The sequence below is a fragment of the Myotis yumanensis genome, unplaced genomic scaffold (genome assembly GCF_028538775.1).
Source record: "Myotis yumanensis isolate MYYU_CA2020_CCGP unplaced genomic scaffold, mMyoYum1.0.hap1 SCAF_3, whole genome shotgun sequence".
In the NCBI taxonomy this organism is placed as follows: domain Eukaryota; kingdom Metazoa; phylum Chordata; class Mammalia; order Chiroptera; family Vespertilionidae; genus Myotis; species Myotis yumanensis.
This window is the reverse complement of record NW_027223754.1, coordinates 6,639,048-6,660,550: the sequence shown is the minus strand read 5'-3', so window position 1 is coordinate 6,660,550 and position 21,503 is coordinate 6,639,048. Positions and strand designations below refer to the sequence as shown.

Genomic DNA, 21,503 nt, shown 5'->3' with positions numbered 1-21,503 from the left:
CGCCAAGGAGTGCGCCCGAGGGTACCCCAGTCCCAGTCCTGGGAGGTGCCCGGGCCTCAGCGCCAGCAGCCTTGTTGCAGGCTGGCTGAGGGCTGGCAGACATCGCCGGCACGGATCTGCCATCACTCACCGCCCAGATCGCTCTCTAAGGAAGCCCTCACATAGAGTCCTTTAAACCAGCGGTTCTCAACCTGTGGGTCGCGACCCCTTTGGCGGTCGAACGACCCTTTCACAGGGGTCGCCTAAGACCATCTTGCATATCAGATATTTACATGACGATTCATAACAGTAGCAACATGACAGTTATGAAGTAGCAATGAAAATAATTTTATGGTTGGGTCACAACATGAGGAACTGTATTTAAAGGGCCAGAAGGTTGAGAACCACTGCTAAACCCATAAGCATTTGCAGTTTCCCACGGTGTCCTTTCCATGCCGTTTACCATCTCACAACGTGCTACGGGAACTCTTCCGTGCTGTGGCTTTTAATGATCTTTCTACTTTTTTCCAGGTTCTGCGCTCACAAGCATGGTGTCCTCTTGGCTCCGTACTCTACCCTCTCACATGAGGAGGCCCAGGCTGCACCTCTACAGCCAGTCCTTCCTCTCTACTCACACCACCGCCTTCGGGTTCACGCACCACTCTGGCTCCTTGACAGTCCGTGTATCACGTCTCATCTCAGCTCTGGGACGTGGAGGGACAGACCCCATCTAGGCGACCTGAGGCCTCTGGGCGGGACACTCACAGCTCTCCCCAGGCGGTTCCACCCCCCACCCGCCTCCCACGGGGCTCCTCCCAGGCCAGCCACCTCCTCACACTGCCTTGCTTCCCCTTGTTGCCACCTTGTTGCACTGCTCTTCCCGCCACCTTAACAGATTTACCGCCTTCGAACAAACCCTTCCTTTCAGAATCTGAACTGCAGACTGGACTCGCTGTGCCGTGTAGCTGTGTACTTACTTCACCGAGCATGTACTTGACCTCGCATGTACTTCACCTCCCTGTGTACTTCACCTAGCATGCACTTCACCTTGCGTGCACTTCACGTGTATTTGACCTAGCGTGTACTTCACTGAGCTGCTCTGTCTCCTAGTTGTCCCCTCTGTAGAGCCTGTATCTCCAAGTCTATAAGCCTGACAGCCAAGGGTACATTTTATTCCCTAAAAGCATCTTAAAATAGTTCATAGCAGGATGTTCACAAAACATGTGCATAATACACCCAGATTTTTCAGGGTTAATGCTTTATTTTTGAATGAAAAACTAGATCTCAATTAACTGCTTCTGACATTATATATAACTTCCATAGGCCTGTTTAAGTCTGTTTTTCTACTAGTACCTATTTTGCAATGACGAAAGGTTATGTAATTCACGGCCAGTGGCTAATTGTGTATTCCTGAAAATGCTTATTTTTCAGTTAGCAGTCTAGGTCTCTCAGAAACTACCAAACCTAAATCTAGTATGTAAAAACTAATATTTATAGAAGATATTTCACAAATCTCACCCCACTTCTTTGCAAAGATTTAACAGCACAATTTTTTTTTGATGACTCATTGCTCAAAGTTACGTAGATGAGTATATACTTATTAGACATTACAAGCACCCCTAATTAGATTCAATGGCATTTACAAATGCGAACTGTGTGAAGAAAATCAATTTAAATTCTTAAACCACGGATTACCTTAAAAATTTCAGATAGACTCAATGTAAAAAGGAGGAAAGAAATATAAAAGAACATTTAAATAACGATTTGCTCTGGGGGTAAAAGTCAGTATTTCTAAGCATAAAAAAAGCTACATGTAAATAATATAGTTGACTATATTAAATTCTTTTTATATAAAAATATCTTAAATAAAATCAAACTGAGGAAAATATTTGCAAAAGATTAAGATATGGATCCTTTAAAAGAGACAAAGTGTAATTAAGAGCTTTTTATATAAAACCACTTGCAATTCAGTAAGAAAAAAGTACATCTATAATAATAAAAGTGTAATATGCTAATTAGATCTGATGTCCTTCCAGACGAAGCTGGGGCTGCGAGGGAAGCCCGGGTCCTGGGTGCCAGAGGGAAGCCGGTGCCGGCAGCTAGGGGAAGGAAGGCCTACTCTTGCACGAATTTCATGCATCGGGCCTCTAGTGTATACATATATGTCTATGTCTATGTTTATATAGTTGTATGTATACATATGTATTTGCACATGCATATGTATTGGCATATCTATATATAGTTATATGTGTATATTTTGTACCTGTATATGTATATATAGTTGTATATGTATATGTATATGTATATGCATAATTGTTTATCTCCTGCACTTTTCCAACAAACTATGGATTGATGGAAAGAGACACACTCCACCCTGCTATTATCACATGCTTAAAGTTTTTAATTCATTTGATAAGGAGACAGCAGCTTTGCGGCCATGCTTTTGCACTCTGAGCTGGAGTAAATGCAGACTTTCTTGGCATCTAGAATCTCTAACAGGAGTGTACAGTGTAAGCAAGGGGGTGTCCTGCCAGACTCAAGGAGCACATGTGTGGGCTCTGCCCGCTCTTCTGCACGATGCCTGACGGTTCATCACTGCTGTGCACCTTATGCCTGTGCCCCAGAGCAAAGGCCGGCGTGTAAGGAGATGTCTACACAGACCAGATCCTCCTGAAACCAATCCTGTCTCATCAAGGCCACCTGAATACAAGGGGGACAGCAGGGTCAGCGTCCTGCCATCTCTCTCTTCACTGTCCCTATGTCCTGGGACCCATTTCTTCACATACCTCAGTAGGATGATGCACAAGTACATGAACTGGCAATTCACAAAAGAAATACAAACAGTACACACACCTAGAATATAAGAATATATTCAAACTGTTCATCAAATGGATATAAATTACAACAACAGTAACATACTAGGTCTCATCTATCAAATCGCCAGAATTTAAAGCATGACGACATTGGTTGTCGATGGCATGTGGGAAAAAGACACCTTTCAATACTGGTGTGGGAGTATAAATTGAAATGGGGCTGTTTGCAGGGCATTCTGACAGTGAATCAAAAGCTTTAGATTGCATATACCCTTTGGCTCTGATGCCCCACTCTCAAGAATTGATCCTAAGGTAATAATAGAATTAGTGGCAGAGATTTAGCCACTAGGATAGTTATTACAACACAATTTATAATAGTGAAACAATGATTTGTATCGAGGATGCTGCAAAATTTTAGATGTCCAGAATAGTGGATATGCAAAATAAATCACAGCGTGAAAAAGTATTATGTAGTAGAAGACTATCTAATAACATGGGGAAACCCAGGTCAAAACAGAATGTGCAAATGTAATAAAAATGCATAGAGATAAAGATTGAAAGTATAAATGCCAATATAGAGACCAGTTAATATTATCCATTTCCTTCTTTGTGTTGTCCAATCAACATAGAACGCTATGGGTAAATTAAGGACATGAATTTAAACATTCAGATATTTTATACTTAAATCTGTTTAATCTCAAGTTCCATTTTTATCCTTCTGTCATTACCTATCATTTTACCTGGGTTATCGAGGCAGAACAACGCGAATAGTGCTTAAACACGTAAAAGATTCTAACGAGTATCAGAAGCCTGAGACTCTACGTGGGCTCATGTAGACAATCACGCTCACCTATACTCCCACTGTGTACCCTACCACCCATGCCACGGTCTTCCCGTCACAGTAAATGACACAGTCCGTTACAAGGGGATGTTTCAGACTTGTTTTTTGCAGCAGCTGACATTTCACTCAAGCGCTTTCAAATCCCCCAGGAGCCTCCATCTGCTGTGAGGAAATGTGAAGGTCTCTCTCCGCGAACTTTAGCACCTACAGAAACCATTTGGAAGGGAAAGTTCACTTCCATTGATTAGTATGATATTAACCAATGCAAGACAAACCGATTATTCAGTGTAGTCTGAATAATTCTTTCACCAAGACACAACTTTCCAAATGTCACTGTGCAAATAGCGGCCACGCTGGCTGTTCACAGCCCATGTCCCTGTCTCGTGGACATCCCACTTGTGCAACACTGCTGTGCTTTTTGGGTGGTTTATGATTTGGTCCCCTTTTGTGTATTTTTTAAAAATTAATGTTTAGTAATGTCTCAAGAGTGTTTCTTGAAAATCCAATCTGTTATATAACTTTATGTTTGTAGGCATGCATCTTGTTTTTTGTTTTTTTAAATATATTTTATCGATCTTTTTACAGAGAGGAAGGGAGAGGGATAGAGAGCCAGAAACATCTATGAGAGAGAAACATCAATCAGCTGCCTCCTGCACACCCCCTACTGGGGATGTGCCCACAACCAAGGTACGTGCTCCTGACCGGAATCGAACCTGGGACCCTTCAGCCCGCAGGCCGACGCTCCATCCACTGAGCCAAACCGGCCAGAGCTGCATCTTGTTTTTAAGCAAAAAAAGACATTTACTATAGCTAGTGCAAAACCATGTGGAGTGACGAAGGTGGAAACTCTTATTTTCTAGCTATTAATGTAATCGTTTGTGTTTATATGTGCCTGTTTACTTGCTACGTATCTGTACATTTATATATAGACCACGCACACATCAAGGATCACGGGATGGAATGAGAAGGTACCCTGTATCTGGAGCAGGACAACAATCCTATTAGTTCAAGCTCCAGAGTTGAAAACTACCTGTATTCCATTAGACAATATGCGCTATGTTGTTATTGTTTTTTAGTTTAATAGAATTATTTAAAATAAAATATCAATTTTGAATAATAATGTACTTTCCCCAAATATTTTGATGACACGATGACATAGAACCTCAGTTCCATCAAATACCATCAATTTATACCACGTGACTTTATATCTTCTATGATTTTTAGCTGTATAAATAGCCATGTATCTCTTTAAAGCATACATTTTCTATGGCAAATACTAAATTAGTTATGTACACAAAGTTGCGAGATAAAAACTACCTTAAGAGATAAAAAGCTTTGAAGAATTTATAGCTACATAAATTTATATTCTGGGAATGTGCAGCTCCCAATCCCTCAGAAGCCAGACTCTATTAATTTACTCCTTAATCGTCTTTGCTTTCACCTTCTCGCTACTGTACTTGCTCCTTGCCTTTCCTCAGAAGGATGCCAAAACATCCTCCAATGGGAACACATCCCCGCCCTGTGGTTGCCTGGAGGCTCCCGCTGAGCTCCCTTGGTCCTTAGCTGAGCTTTGGGAAGAGGGACCTACACTTGCTGGCGCCACCTTCTAGGCTTGTGTCCACCTCTCCCCCTCTGTACCTTGACCCCCATGACCACGTCCACTCCGCAGAACTCAATGCCTCCTTCGCAGTCAAGCCACAGGGACATGACAGGGACCTTGCTGGCACTTGGCCTGCGAGGCTCTCGGATGGCGTGGCTCCGCTGATCACACCTGTCTCTCCTGTCTTCTGAGAACTGACGTGGTTTGGTTTTCTTTTTGTCTCTATGGAAGGCGCCTCTGTTTCTTCAGTGGGTGCCCCTCTGTTCCCTGTGCTAAACAGTGATGACCTCGGGATTTTCTCTTCGCTCCTCTCCTTTTCGCATCCTGTTTGCTTTGAGAGGTTGGATCCTGCCCCACGGCATTCACTACAGTCATGCACATCCCTCAGTACAGGGTGGGCAACAGTAGGTCTACAGTTGTGAGTATGAAGACAGTTTATTCTTGTGTTTTCATCTCTTGATTATTGCATTATTTTCGTCCCGCTAGTATGGCTCAGGGGTGGAGTATCAATCTATGAACCAGGTGGTCACGACTGGTTTCCCTGTCAGGGCACACACCCTGGCTGTGGGCTCAATCCCCAGTAGGGGGCATGCAGGAGGCAGCCCATCAATGATTCTCTCTCATTATTGATGTTTTTCTCTCTCCCTCTCCCTTCCTCTCTGAAATCAATAAAAATATATTTGAAAAATACTGTACGTGACTTTATATCTTCTATGATTTTAAGCTGTATAAATAGACATGTATCTCTTTAAAGTATACATTTTCTATGGCAAACACTAAACTAGTTATGTACATAAAGTTGCGAGATGAAAAACTACCTTAAGAGATAAAAAGCCTTGAAGGATTCATAGCTACATAAATTTATATGTAAATTTATAATTTTATTTCAATATGAACAACTGTAAACCTACTAGTATACATTTTTAAACAAATATAACATTATGTATATCTGCATATATCTGTATATAGACATATACATATATAATTGCTTCATAAATTGTGAACTTTGCTGTCACACTAACGCCTCAAATGCGACCTGTCTGTGCCTGAATTACTCACTTTACCATAAAAAACATACTCTAACCTCCAACTTGGAGGATACCGTCACCACCCAGTCTTGCATATTCAAGGTCTTTTAAAATGTCTTCCTCCTCCCTAACCCCAGTGCAATGAATGAATCATCAAATCTTCATTCTGTCTATTTGAATCCCTCTTCCTTTCCCCCCAGATTCCGGATTCACACTTTTATATTTTCTCATTTCATCACTGTGATGTTACTTAATGGATGAGTTTGCTTTCACGGGTAACCTCGAAGTCCATTCGATTTTCACTCGGCACCAACTTCGGTTGCAGGTTGAGGCACTGGCTGGGGAGAGCACGGAGCTACACCCCTGAGCTCACTCCGTGGGAAAGGCCCTCCACCCTCCACGGGCCTCTGAGCACTTCGTAAAATGTAAGCATGACCCTAAGATTCCGCTGCTCGAAATCCTTCAGAGCCTCCCCATGACCTAGGGCGGGGGCAGGAACGTCCGGCCCGGGGGTTGCATAAGGCTCAAGAAATCACTTGGTCTGGCCCTGCCAAGGCATTAGGGGTGAGTTCATTAAATGTTTGGCCAAATATAGCAGGCTAATTTTTAAGGTGATAATTTTTTTAGAAGATATTGTATTATTTATTTTATGTAGTTCTGAGAATCTTCTTTCTTTCTTTCCTTCCTTCCTTCCTTCCTTCCTTCCTTCCTTCCTTCCTTCCTTCCTTCCTTCCTTTCTTTCTTTTGTTAATCCTCACATGAGGAAATTTTTCCATTGCTTTCAGAGAGAGTGGAAGGGAGAGGGAGAGACATAGAGAGAGAAGCGTTGATGTGAGAGAGACACATTGATTGGATGCAGGTTGAGCCTGCAACCAAGGCACACGCTCCTGACCGGAATTGAACCTGGGACCCTTCAGTCTGAAGGCTGACGCTCTATCCACTGAGCCAAACCGGGTAGGGCTAAGGTGGTCATTTTGCATGACCTGCGAATGATGTTATAAAACCAAATGGCCCTTGGCAGAAAAAAGGTTCCCGACCCCTGACCTAGAGGAGAATTCCTCAGCCGGCCCTGAAGGCCCTTTGTAATGTGGTCTTGGCCACTTGTGCAGCCTCAGGGCGCATCCCTCATCCACACACCCTGTCCCGGGCACCCAGCTCAGGGCTCTGGGAATAGTCCTTGGGGATTTCACATTTTCTCCTTCGCTGCTTTGTCTACATCTTGAGTTGCTACACACACTTTATGCCTGAGTGCCAATGCCAACACCTCCTCCTTCGGGCAACCTTCTCTCCCCTCTGTTGGCAACAGCGTGCTCTGTGCCGACACTGACTTTGCATAATGTAACCCCACGTATCACACTAACATGCAGTTACCACATCTACTTCCCGGTCTGCCCAACCAGCCTGTGGATTTCTGGAAGCCAGGGACTGTGACTCACTGTTTCACTGACACCTGGACAATACCCAGCATGCATTAGTCATCCAAAGAGGACTTAGTTGATCTACTAAAAAGAAATCACAGGAAAACAGAAACACCAATCAGAAAGGATATATGCACCCCTATGTTCATAGCAGCACAATTTACCATCGCTAAGATTTGGAAACAACTTAAGTGCCCATCAGCAGATGAGTGGATTAAAAAACTGTGGCACATCTACACAATGGAATACTACACTGCTGTAAAAAAGAGGGAACTTTTACCATTTGCAATAGCATGGATAGAACTGGAGAGCATTATGCTAAGCAAAATAAGCCAGTCAGAGAAAGATAAACATCACATGATCTCACTCATATGTGGGATGTAATGATCAACATAATTTGATGAATAAAAATAGATCCAGAGACAAATGGCAAGGAAGGTGGGGGGGGAGGGGGACGGAGATAGAGATCAAGCAAAGGACTTGTATGCATACATATTAGCATAATCAATGGACACAGACAATGGGGTAGTGGGGGCTTGCCCGGGGTGGGAATGGCTGCGGTGGAGGGGGGCGGGAGCCACGGTCAATCGGGGGAAAAGGAGAAATATGTAAAATGTTAGACAATAAAAAATAAAATAAAACAAAGTGTACAATTAAAAAAAAAAAAGAAACCAACTCATAAAATCTCCCCTCATCTTTGTTCAGTTTCAGCTTCTGTGTAACTTGAAATGAAATTTAAAGCCAAGGTAATATTCGTAAGACATTTTTAATTGACCTTTTCTCAAGTTTATGTGCATCTGTATCCATTTTAATAGGCACTTAAAAGGCTCTTACATGTAGTTCATGTACAGTCTATTCATTACAAAACACTACCTCAGGTCAACTGATAAATGCAGCAAAATCCCAGTACAAAGAGACCATTATCCACACCGCTCAGTAAGCATGTGTAAGATTTCCTTGGGGTGGGGGACGTCCGGCCCGGGGGTTGTATAAGGCCCAAGGAATCACTTGGTCTGGGCCTGCTAAGGCATTCGGGGTGGGTGAGTTAATGAAATGTTTGGCCAGAAATAGCCGGCTAATTTTTAAGTTGGTAATTATTGTATATGTATGCAATGTTAATAGCAGAATTATTATGACTTGTGAAGGTAGCTATTGAGGTACAGCTCTCACACTTCTTTTTTTTTTCTGTGTCAGGGATAATCACATCAGTAAACCTGATTCAGCATTCGCTGCTGCTCAGTTCATTCACTGAAACAATGTACTGCTACCACTGTGGTTCTGAAGGGTATCAAAACACGTTCAAAAATCAAAGTAGCGACCATCACCAGTTTTGATATGTGCATAGGACGCTTGACTTTGGATTGAAATCTACAATGAAAAGATATTTAGAATTTAAACAGAGCTGGCATATGCTCCATATACTTTGGGCAGAAGTACTGAGAACACACGGTGGGTTTTGTAGGAATGGCAATACTCTTGGGAAGAGCCACCAAAGGCCAGGAGGTTCTGAAAATCCACTTAGAACGGAAGATATTAAAGCATGGAAATATGTCAGTGATAGCAACAATGGTAGTAGACTTACAGTCCTCTACGTTCTAGTTCCCTCATATTAAACCGAAAAAGTTCATTTAAACCCTAACTTGCTGTGCTCAAGCGACTTGTAACAGGTCCAAAAAATGAATATATTTCATCCTTAAATGAAATAAGAAAGTTTTTGCTAAAAGAGTGACAAGTTGCTATTGAAACTATAAATGTATCCCTATCCAGGCACCGCCATTTTTTAAATATATTAGAAACTATTGGGCTATATTTTTGCAAAGCAGCACTTTAATTCGAAGCTTGATTTAATAACCACGCAACATATTACTTTTGCGATTTTTGACATCCCAGAGCACCTAAAACATAAAATATAATTTACAGCCGTTGAACATGCCAGAATTGACCATTACATGCCAGAAGAGGGCCCATAATGGAATTTATATTCAAGTTATAGTTTAGTATGTGTAATGGAATCTCATAAAATTAGAATAACACTGAAACACCATTTATTTCTCGCAGCAAAGGAATTCCACCTTAATTCTCACAATCAATTTCCTAAGTGGGCTGAAAGGTTCTTGGAGGAGGTTTGAAGGAATGGAATTAGGCTAGTTAGGCAAAGTAATAGACTCTCTTTACATCACCCTCAGGAAACTCAAACATTACCCCCCTGTGAGCAGAGCCAGGAGAGAAAGGACGGGTGTCCCTGTGGGAAGGATCATGGGTACGTGACATCACAGGGCACCTCGATGCCACTAGCGGTTTCTCGCAAACTAGGCTAGAATTTACGTGGTAATAGACTAGCCACAAGGCCGTCCATTTCCTCTCTCTCACTGTACACAGCTGCTCAGAAAGAGAAAAAAATTACACTTTCTGAGAACACGTTTGGCCTGACATGGTAATTTCAATGGCAACATCGCTCAAGGTCTCTGCTGAGAGACTGAAGAAAGGCTATCACCACAATAGTTCACCCAGTGGGTTGAAGGGGCATCGCTTTTTCCTTCTAAAGTACAATAACTTGACCTCGCTGGTTTGGTTCAGTGGATAGAGTATCGGCCTGTGGACTGAAGGGTCCTGGGTTCGATTGCCAGTCAAGGACACATGCCTTGGTTGCAGGTTTGATCTCTGGCCCTGGTCGGGGCATGTGTAGGAGGCAATCAATCCATGTGTCTCTCTCATATCTCTCTCTCTCATATCTCTCTCTCTCTCTCTCTGTCTCTCCCCTTCCCTTTCATTCTCTCTAAAAACAAATGGAAAAATATCCTCAGGTGAGAATTAATAAAAAACAAAAGAAACAAAAATAAAATAAAGTACACTAACTCAACATTTAGACTTTATCTATCCACACACAAAGTCAACTTATTAAAACACTTTTGAAAAGACATGTCACCTCCTTGAAGTGCTTTCGTTGGCAAAGCAAGTATCTATTGCATCTAAAAACACTGCCCTTCCATGTTAGACCCTCTGCTAGGCAAATGAGCCCTTCATGCTTCAGTACCAGCCTGGTTAGCGGGCATGAGCGGGGTCCTGTGGTAGGCATACTGCTAAGAGCCCAGGTGAGAGGGAGTCTTGAGGAATGATTTCTCTGATGCTGTGAACTGCTGAGCATCAGTGAAATTGCCTTTGAATTGAGGGCTGGCTAAGCATCATGCCTTCCAGGGAAACACTCCTTTGAAATGTCCGCTGGCCAGGAGGGGAGGAGATGCTGAGGCCTTTGAAGTCTGTCGCCATCACACTCATTATCATCACCACTCAATGTACAGCCACTTCATTACAGTCAACTCAAAAGGATGTGGGGTTTTGGAGAAAAAGAAAAGAATCAATAAATGGTGACAGAAATTCCCGAGTCTGCAGTTCACCAGTGCCCGCCCTGGAGGAGACGGGGATTCCCCCTCATCTTCCCAAATGCGGACAGAGGGGGAGTATGGGAGAGGTGGGGGGGGGGGCATTTCCTGTGGGCCAGAACTGTGTAGTTACCTGACGTTCTTTATCTAACCTAAACTTCATAACCATTTATGATGGAGATATAATTTCCCAGCCTGGCCGGTGTGGCTCAGTGGTTGAGCATCGACCTATGAACCAGGACATCATAGTTTGATTCTTGGTCAGGGCACATGCCCGGGGTTTCAGGCTCCATCTCCAGTGTGGGGCATGCAGGAGGTAGCCGATCAATGATTCTCACTCATCAATGATTCTCTTTCCCTCTCCCTCTCCTTTCCTCTCTGAAATCAATAAAAATGTATTTTAAAACATAACAGTAATTTTCCAGCTTTTATAAATACTGGGACCACACACTTAATCTGGAATTCATCCGACGCCAGGCTCTGGTCTGAGCATGTTAAGTACCTGAACTCAATGAATCCTCTCAACAAGCAGTAAGGACTATATACCGTTTACTCTATTTTAGCCCTATGGAAACCGTAGCACAGGGAGGTTAAATAACTTGCCCAAGGTCACACAGCCGGGAGGCGGGAAACCAAGTCCAACCCAGGTGGTCTGCCTACTACAAGGTGACATTCTCAACACTGGACCCCAGTGGAGGCTCTCGAGGTCCCGAATCACCATGAGGTACCGGAGGAGTGCCAGTCCTCCTCCGGCTCTGCCTGACCTCACGGTCATCGCTTCCCCAGGGCGGGGAGGAGGCTGGAGATAGGGAGGAGGAGGAGGAAGAGGAGAAGGAGGAGGAGAAGGAGGAGGAGGAGGAGGACGACGACGAGGAAGAGGAAGACCTTCAGCGGGAGGGCACGCATCTCTAGAACTCAAGATACAACCAGGCAGAGATGGGAAATTTGGGAACTTGACCTTGGGGTGATTCAGAAACAAAGAGCCAGGAGTTAAAGAAAAGACTTAACCCCAACTGGCGTGATCCCAACCCAGGCATCTTTGTGACACCACACTGGGAAGTGACAGAAGATGCCAATATATGCTGGGGTTCTTCTGGGAAAAGATGCACAAGCTGACATTTCTAAAGCTTAAAGATGGACGTTCTAGAAAAAAGTTCTTCGTTCCCGGCATCTATGGAGATAGTGGGAACCGAGGCCAGGTTACTTGCCAAGCTGAACAGTTGCACATCAGTCAGGGGTGTTGCAGCAATACATCTGAGGAGGTAAGATGCCTACACCAACCCAGAGCAGCCTGCTGGTCTACCCTGGAGTAGGGCCTGCCCTCAGCTATGCCGTAACCTCGCAGCAGCTCGCTGGGACCGCTGCCATCGGGTGGTCACCAACCATGGGCCCCCCCGTGTTGGCCCCGGTGCTTGGCAGTGTCTCAGGACAAAGACAACCACGGCCATCAGTCTGTGTCAAGAAAGGACGGGCTTCATATCCTTAATTTAGAAAAAAATTAACACTTGGAATTCCATATAAAACTCAATACAGTGGAAAAAATTTGCCTCCTCAACATGCTTTCTAATTTCAAACCCCCATGGTTGGGGAAGAGTTAGCTTTGTGAAATTATAAATGTTATCGCTTGTTTTCGAATCTCTGCTAACACGGAGACGTGTGACACAGCCTGAATGTTCTTCCACTCTCGGGGGATGCGCAGACCATCAAAATTTCATTAGCCTCCCAGCAGTCCCAGCGCCGTCTTCACTTGAACTGGTGGCCTCCTTATCAATAAATAAGTGAAACTTAATCCCTGTTAGTCGCTAAACTCTTCTTTGAAGTTATAACTAGAACATCCGGCACTCGGCTTGCATAATTTTACAAATGTTGAATAACATTTTTTTTTCCTGGGGAAAATGGCCTTATTCACAGTTATTTCAAATGATGAACACAGTCCAGCAAACTCCCAGGCTCAACAGAATGAAAACAAGTTCGTGTCTGGTTCCCAAATTCCTCTCCTTTTGGTAGGGTGGCCTGCACAAGGCCTTCCCCTTTCAACTTTAGTGACGTCACAGGACTTTCAAGGACACAACGCAAGCTTGTGCAGACTGGATAACAATGTAACAATGACAGTAACTGGAAGCCAAAAGCAAATGGAACTGGAAAATGAATCGTTTTTCAAAGCTGGACCAATGGACATACCCGAGGAGGATAGAACTGAATTGTATATAGTAATTTTAGGTTGGAAATATTTGACGAGAAGGAGCAGTGATGCTAAAACACTGTATGAAATAATGCTGAGGATATCTATATATATAAAAGGCTACTATGCAAAGTGTCCCCTCGGGAGTTTGACCGGGAGACCGGGAGTTTGATCTCTCGCTATGACATGCACTGACCAGCCGGGGGCGGCATGGAACTATGGAAGGCCCCGGCCGACAGCCGGAAGGCCCCCATCAGCCCCGATTGCCAGCCAGGCCTAGGGACCCTACCCATGCACGATTCGTGCACTGGGCCTCTGGTTGTTTTATAAAGCTGTGAGAAGACCATGAGTATGATTGCAACTTTTAGTTTTTACCATAAGCCAGCCTGAGAAGAAAAATAAAAAAGCCATGTTTTTTTTTTTAATATGAGAAAAAAAAATCCTAAATACTCTTGTTTAATTCCATAATTCAAAATTCCAAGCTCCACTAAACACCTCAGAAAAGGATGCTTCCCCAGATCTTAACGTAATTAATTACTTTAAATGGAATCTTGTTCCTCCCGACTAGTCACTGGGAACTCAGGACAAATAAATTAATCTGAAATGTTCCCGGGGACACACATCTGAAATCTGTGGCACAGCAGCCGGTGAAGCGGTGGTTCTATCTACTGCATTTCCTCTTTTGTTTTCTTCCCTAAGCTGACCTCTGTTGTTAGGAGTTCTTAGACCATCAAAATGTTTAACAAACAACCACCGCCAAACCTCGGGAAAAGAGTACACACAGGCGCAAGTCATCACTGCCCAACTCAACACACATCGTTTCTGACACTTGATCCTCTTCCCTTTGCGACCTGTTTACTCTCCACAAAAGCTGCCAAAGGCTCTGCATTTCAGCGAGAGGCCCATGGCACCCTCCTCCGCCTCTCCTGCCTCCTAGCAACCTGGAGCCCTGCAAGGGCACAGCTCCTCCTGCCTGCACTGCGGCCTGCGAGTCCTGGGAGCGAGGTCCTCCTCTGGGTAATAATAATCTGGCCATGGGGAGGGCCAGGGAGGGGGCGCTCCCGAGTCTCCCCTCACTTCTCAGTCATCAGGGTATAAACACTGGTAACTGAAGTTTGCACAGTTGGCAGTTTTATATTTTCTGCAAAGAAAAAATATGGCATGTGTTTGGGAATTCACTGCAAGATAGTTTTTGCAGATGCATCATTTTTAAAAACAATAACATTAATTTCTATTTTACCAGCGCAGATACCATAACAGGTACACGTATGGGGAGAGAGAAAGTGACGCTCCGGAGGCTGCGAGTAGGAAAGGCAAGCTGACCCAACGTGGAGAAATACCCAACGGACGGACGCGGAGATGGGCGCCAGTGATGCGGAGAATCAGCCCCGCATGTGTCAGCCTCCCGCGTCCTGCTCTTCCTACAACCATCATACATGTTAGCGTGCATTTTAGGGAAATGAAAAGCCAAAAGCCACATTTGAATCTAAGCATTGTACCCGCGATCGCTCAAGGACTGTTATGGGCAGACGCAGGCCGACAGGAAGCACAGGTGATGCCAACTCGCATGTATTTACGGCGAGTGACTTCTGAGTCCACAGTGAACATGGATAGAAACCTGGTTTTCCCAAGGTGAATGGATTCGCCAGGAAATGGAGGCTGTCGGCAAGTGCCGCCCGTGTGTTGTCTTTGGGGTTGGAATAAAGCCAGTCTCCACCCAAAGCTGACAGTTCCAACGTGAATGGGGTGAGTGCGCTTGGTTAACTGATCTTGACTTTGGTCTAATGCGCTAAGGGATTCCACGTAAGACACTGCTGAAGCCGGCTGACACCACACTGTAGTTTCATGACCGGAAAGAAGATGCTGAGGCGGAGGAGGGAGAAGCGCCGGGCACCACCTCACACTGTCCCCGAGCTGAAGCAGAAACGACCACACGCCTGCTTTCCTATCACGAAGCAAAGCTGCCAAAGTGGCTCAGCAAATCACAAAAATGACAGATCAATGGCAAAACAGCGGTCCTTCTTTTCAAAGGGCACCCTAGTCCTTCATTGTGATTTTCTCTCTGCTTTCTGATGCATGATACACACGGAGCATTCACAGCCGGACTGAACAGGCAAGGACTCTGCCGATGAGGAGAGATGCCGGCTCGTCCTAGAAGCGGCACCGACTGAAATGAAGTTTTCCTTAAAACCTGTTATCGCATATACGTCAACCGTTCTACTCTCCTGCACTGGGCGGTCAGAAAAACAGTCCCCATACTTTCTAAAGGCATTTTTCCTTCCCACATGCACAGCTGCTGTTGGGAGAGCCTGAAATCCAATTTTGTGCGTGGATTTAATTGCATCATAATCCAGCCCCCAAAGCACATCAAAGGCCACGCTCCCCCTCTCCCCCCAGATTTCAATTGCTCTCATCAACAAGTAAGTTTGAAGCATGATCAAATTTGTTCTTCAGACACTGGAGCCCGGGTAATAAACTATTCTGTGTGCTCACTCATCCATCCTAAGATTCTGCAACTTCTTTGAGATGTCTTCAAGAAGCATCTACAAAGACATGTTTGATTGCCAGCTGGCTCTGGGGTAAACTTTATCACCTCTGGCTTTGAGGCCCTACAGAGGATAATAGGTGACATGGTCCCAGATAAGTCAAAGCTAATCTTTCTTTTTCTTTCTTCTGTACACGATTAAACTGTTTTTCAAAAAACGATAGCAAACGAACACATCATAGACCCCTTGCGTAATTGAACAATCTCATTTCGAATAGTGATCTTTTTTTCCAGGAAAAAAAAGCATTCTTCAAGGTCATTTCTCAAGTTCTACTGCCTTAAAAACAAAAAGAAAGGCAGAAGGAAGAAAGAGAAGGCAGGACAGGAGGGAAGAAGAGAGGAAGAAGAACAAGCCGCCGTCGTCCAACAACACCGAAGCCCTGAACGCCGACATCACAAAGCCAAAGGTGGACTCACCGCTCTCGCTGTCCGACTTGTTCTCGTGCTCCGTGTCGGTGAGGGTGAGGGCCGAGTTGGACCGGCTGGACAGGCAGGAGCTGCGGCCGGACTTGACGCCCCGGCCCCACAGCCGCATGGCGTGCTCCGGGGACATCACGGCTTCGTTCTCGGTGTCGGCGTCGGACCCTGCACTGAGAGAGTAACCTCTGTGGGGCAGCCCCATTTCCGCACAAAAGGCCAGTCCTCTTCGAGTTGCTGGTTCACACACGCCTAACTGCCTTAGGGTAAAATTCTGTCCTGATTAGGGGGAAAAAGAGACAACAGCCAGTGAGTATAGGTTCAGCTCTAGTTTCAGTGCTTTTGTTTTCTTTAAAGAAACTTTCCAAACAATATACACTCAAGCACCCAGGCTTTCCAGCTAGAGGCACCAGGTGCTTACATGAACGCTGCATGGCACAGGGTCAGGGGGTGCGATTATGGGGGGTCGGGGCTGGGCCTCCCCGCTGACTCTCTACACATCCCACCTAGAGCTCCTTTGTCAACCTTTTAACCCATAAGCACCCCAGACAGGTGGGCTAGGGAGCCCGAGACCAGGAACACCCAGCCCAGACGAAAGACTTGCTCTCGGGGATGGAATTTAGCTCCGCAGACTTATAAAGCATCAGAAAGTGTCAGAATTATTGTCTGTGTCCGGGTGCTAGTCTCAAACGATAGGATTTTCCCACCCAGATGTTACCTCTTTAGAAGAGAAAAGATTGCCCTCAAGAATAAGTAGAAAAGGGGGGTTGGCCAGTCTTTAATGTTCCTTCTCACCTTAAGTTCACCACCAATACTAGCATATATCATGGGTGTACATATACTCAATTTCAGAGTATAATGTCTTGAAGATTTGCCCACATCCGACTTTCTAAATGTTTTGCTATAATCAACACCTGGACACCTGTATTGATTAGAATAAACCAGTTCTTGCAAATAAAGTGCACTCTGAACATGTACCGGGAGCATTACGTCCTTAAAAATTAATGATAAAATCAAGTTCCCTGCAGAATAAATGGCCGTGAACCCTGCAGGCCTTTACTAATAAATGGAGCATATTAAAACTCCTGACACTGCAATAAGTTAAAGCAAAAGTGTTTAAATTAGGTGACACTTTCAAATGACCGCTGTTATTAATGACGTTTCCAGTTCTGAATTTATTTTTGAAATTTCGCATGTTTATGATACTATGGATGAGAAGACAGAGAAGTGTTTGGTTGTAGGATGTAGGTACAGGTGGCCTGTCCATGTCCATTGCTGGCATGGGACAGCCTGAGACTTAGCCACCCAGAATCAAAATACATGGAGAAAAAATAGTACATAAAGACTGATTTAAATGCTGCCACATAATACAAACCATTTAAGAATAGTGAGCATTTATAGTACTCATAGATTTCATCTTCCTACTGCTATTTCTTAAAGTTAATTGGCTGGTGTGAGAAATAACAGATTATACAGGGGTTGCAAAAGTAGGTTTGCAGTTGTAGTACCAACAAATAATACAACAATTAATAAGTATTAATACAAGAATAAACTCTGTAAACTTCACATACTCACAAACATAAACCTACTTTTTTGCCTACCACTGTATATTAAGGCATTATGTAGTATTTGTGATAAAATAATATGTAGAATCTTCTAGAAAAATGAACCAAACCTGAAGCACAATACAGTAACTATTTGGTGGTAAAGACATGAGAGCCCTCCAGGCCTCGGCACATTTGAACCGTGTGGTTAATCGCTTGACTCTGCGGTCATATCAGAAGCTGGAATTGGCTACATCTCGGCCAGACTTCCAAATGGATTCTGACAATGACACTCATCAATAATGAAAATCTGCTGCCACAATTAGCTACCAATCAAACTGTGCTTATCAGAGAGATGTGAATAAGTATCTGAACCAAAAAGTATGCACAAAAAGGAAGTAGCAAAAAAGAAAAAACTGGGAAGGAAAACAGGGAAATAACCTGCTGACCGCAAGCCAGTGGCCAAGCTTCTGGAGGCCAGACCCGGCTGCGGGTATATTTAAGAGTTAGTGTGGACTGTACTTAGAAATCCACATCCAGCAAAGGTCAAGGTCACGGACAGTCAATGGAAAGGCTGGGGAAGAGCTTCCCTATTCTTATGTATCACATGTAAAGTGGGGAGAGGGGAAGAAAGGGACTAAAACAGTTAACTATTACCATCCGACATGCTGATGTTTCAAAATAAGCACACACTCTCATGTTTAAAGGGTGAGAATGAATGATAGGATGCGTGGCATCTTTCCCGTATTTGGGGAGGTGCCCACATGGCAGAATAAAAATAAGAGAAGTTAAAAGACAATAAAAACTCCCTTTCCAGTCTCTGAAATGTAACTTGAAACGTTCCCACGTTATTGACTTTTCACACTGTTGCCATTTTGATGCAAAAATCTATGAGGTGAAGAAAAGCAGAAAACTGCAGTCTTTGCTATTGGTTATCCGGGTAAGTAAACACAATTCACTTTGCAAATGAATATCTAACGGATGATCCCTAGGCATTGCTATGTGGTGCATCCCAAACTCCTTAAAAACCTGAGCCTGCGAAATCAATGTCTCAGTGACTCAAGACTCCTAAGGGCTGCTTCTGAAATGCAAGCTAGCAGGCAAGCTGTTGGGTTCCCTTGCTGAATTCAAGTTTGCTTTTGTTTCCACTAGGAAGGAACACCGAACTTGACCTCCAATGAACCTAAGTTAAAGCCAGTTACTAGCTGTGTCCCAGCTAGTATCATCCCTATTTTTTCATCTTTCCAGGCTGTTATGACTTGGTTTATGTAAATGTGACAGCATTAAAGAAAGGCTAAACAAGACATAGGTTAAAAATAAACCCCTGGGTAAATGACAGTAATGATCATAGAGAAATGTACAATTCGAGGGTGGACAGAGGATCATTGTCAAATCACTTCAGAATAGCCACCCCACCCCCACATTCAGGACATCTCTCTTCCCTAGGCCTGCCTCAGTGCTTCAAATTCTGCTGTTGTCATTCGTCCTTTTGGGTGATAGATGCTTGCTTGTAGGATTCCTTGTTTTGATACAAACACCTATTATACCAGAACTAGAGGCCCAGTGCATGGATTCCTGCACTCAGGGGGATCCCTCAGCCTGGCCTGAACCCTCTTGCAGTCCGGGATCCCTTGGGGGATGTCCACCTGCCGGCTTAGGTCTGCTCCCTGGGCCTAAGCTGGCAGTCAGACATCCCTCTCGCAGTCTGGGACCCCTCGGGGGATGTCCACCTGCCGGCTTAGACCCACTTCCTGCGGGGAGTGGGACTAAGCTGCAGTCGGACATCCTTAGCGCTGCTGAGGAGGCAGGAGAGGCTCCGGCCACAGCTGCTGCTCTCACAGAGTTAGCCTGGCTTGTGACTGAGTGGAGCTCCCCTGTGAGGGCACGTTGACCACCAGGGGGCAGCAACTGCATTGAGTGTCTGCCCCCTGGTGGTCAGTGCATATCAGAGAGACCAGTCAATTTGCATATTACCCTTTTATTATATAGGACTAGAGGCCCGGTGCATGGATTTGTGCACTGTGGTGTCCCTCGGCCTGGCCTGCGCCTTCTTGCAATCCAGGACACCTCAAGGGATGTTGGACTGCCGGTTTTGCCCGTTTCTTGCAGGCCAAGCTAGGGATCCCACTGGTGCATGAATTTGTGCACCAGGCCTCTAGTATTCATATAAGAACTTCGGTTAATCTTTTCCCACCATCTCCCCTCCCCACTTCCCTCTGAGATTCATCAGTATGTTCCATGTTTCCATGACTGTGCATTGAGCGTCTGCCACCCTGGTGGTCAGTGCACATCAGTTGAATGGTCGAACGGTTGAATGGTCGAACGGTAGGTCAGTCGCTTAGACTTTTATATAGATAGATAAATTTTTCTATGAGGTTATTTCCCACAATGCAGCAGTATTTAGCAAGATGGGCCAGACAGCTGGAAAGCACACACAGGCAGTGTTAACCAGCAGAGGGAAGATGAACAAAGACAGTTGACTGAAGGTCATTGAGCCAGAGGGTTGGGCGGGGTTGTTGAGGGAGAACTTCAAGCCACTGCTAAGTGGAAAGACAAAGGCAGAAAAAGGCAGCAAAGATGCATCTGGATCTGGGTTAAAAACCTGACCATCATGTCTTATGTCATCTTTGGCTTCAATAGACAAAGAGATAAGGATGCATTTATCTTATTTGCCATGGCTTGCTTCTTTGCGTTGGAGTCTTTGCCACAGTTCTATCGGCATTTCCTTAATTTCTTTCTTTGCTCTTTGGAGTCTCTATGTGAAGTCTGTGTGGCTGAGGCTGGTGAAATAAGTACTTATGTCCTGCATGTTGAATTTTGGTGACCTTGATCAGCAGGGCCAACAAATTTTCCCATTGCAATTTGAAACAGTCCCAAAGCAATAAATTGCAGCCAGAATCAAGTCCACCCAAGGATGAAATCCATTGTGATTAAAAGGTAAGGTTAGCTAGGAAGAGATTAGACATTTTGCTTATGACACTCATACATTTGAAAATATGTAAAAGAAACACTGAATGAACACAACCTAGGAAGGCTGTGTCTTTTAAAAAAGCCCACATTTTAAAAAATGAGCGATGGTATGTGACAAGGTGGAAAAGACCATGTGAGAACGAATGTTTCAAGGGATCTTGGCACACGGCACAGCTAGCCCTTTCACAGAAGAAGGGGATTGGATAGCGATCTGGCCTCTTCCTCATGTAGTGTTCACAACCTAGTCAGAGCAGGGACGGCTTTGTGAAAACTGCAATGCAATGATGTTCACCAACAGGCAAGGCATCTACTTGTGAGTTCAAAAGAGCAAGACTCCACATGAGGGACATGAGTGCAACTGTCATCACAATCAATTTTACAACACTCTTGTCACCCTCAAAGGAACCTGGTACCCACAATCAGTCCTCTCCCACTTACCCTCTTGTTCTCCCTTTCTCAGAAATCCTAGGCAACCAGTAATTTACTTTCTGTCTCTATAGATTTACCTATTCTGGACATTTCAAATAAAAGTGATCCTACAATGTGTGGGCGTCTACGACTGGCTTCTTTCACTTAGCACAGTTTTCAAGGTTTATCCATATGGTAGCATGTATCAGTACTTCATTCTGCTCGTGTAATATTCCATTGTATGGATAGACCACAGTTTATCCATTCATCAGGTAATGGGCATTTGAGATGGTACCACTTTCGGGCGATTTCAATAAAGTGTACAAATGTTTATGTAGACATATGCTTTTCCTTCTCTTTACTATAAATCTATGGGAA

At 44.3% G+C, this 21,503-nt stretch overlaps 1 protein-coding gene across 9 annotated transcripts in view; it reads right to left on the bottom strand.

Moving 5' to 3' along the window:
• TENM3 (teneurin transmembrane protein 3) overlaps window positions 1-21,503 on the bottom strand; it is a 670,243-nt gene that overhangs the window by 379,148 nt on the left and 269,592 nt on the right. For all 9 annotated transcript variants that reach the window (XM_070408131.1, XM_070408130.1, XM_070408129.1 and 6 more), the window contains exon 3: window positions 16,204-16,482. In XM_070408131.1, the coding sequence (XP_070264232.1) occupies window positions 16,204-16,482 (279 nt within the window). The remainder of the gene's footprint in view (window positions 1-16,203; window positions 16,483-21,503) is intronic.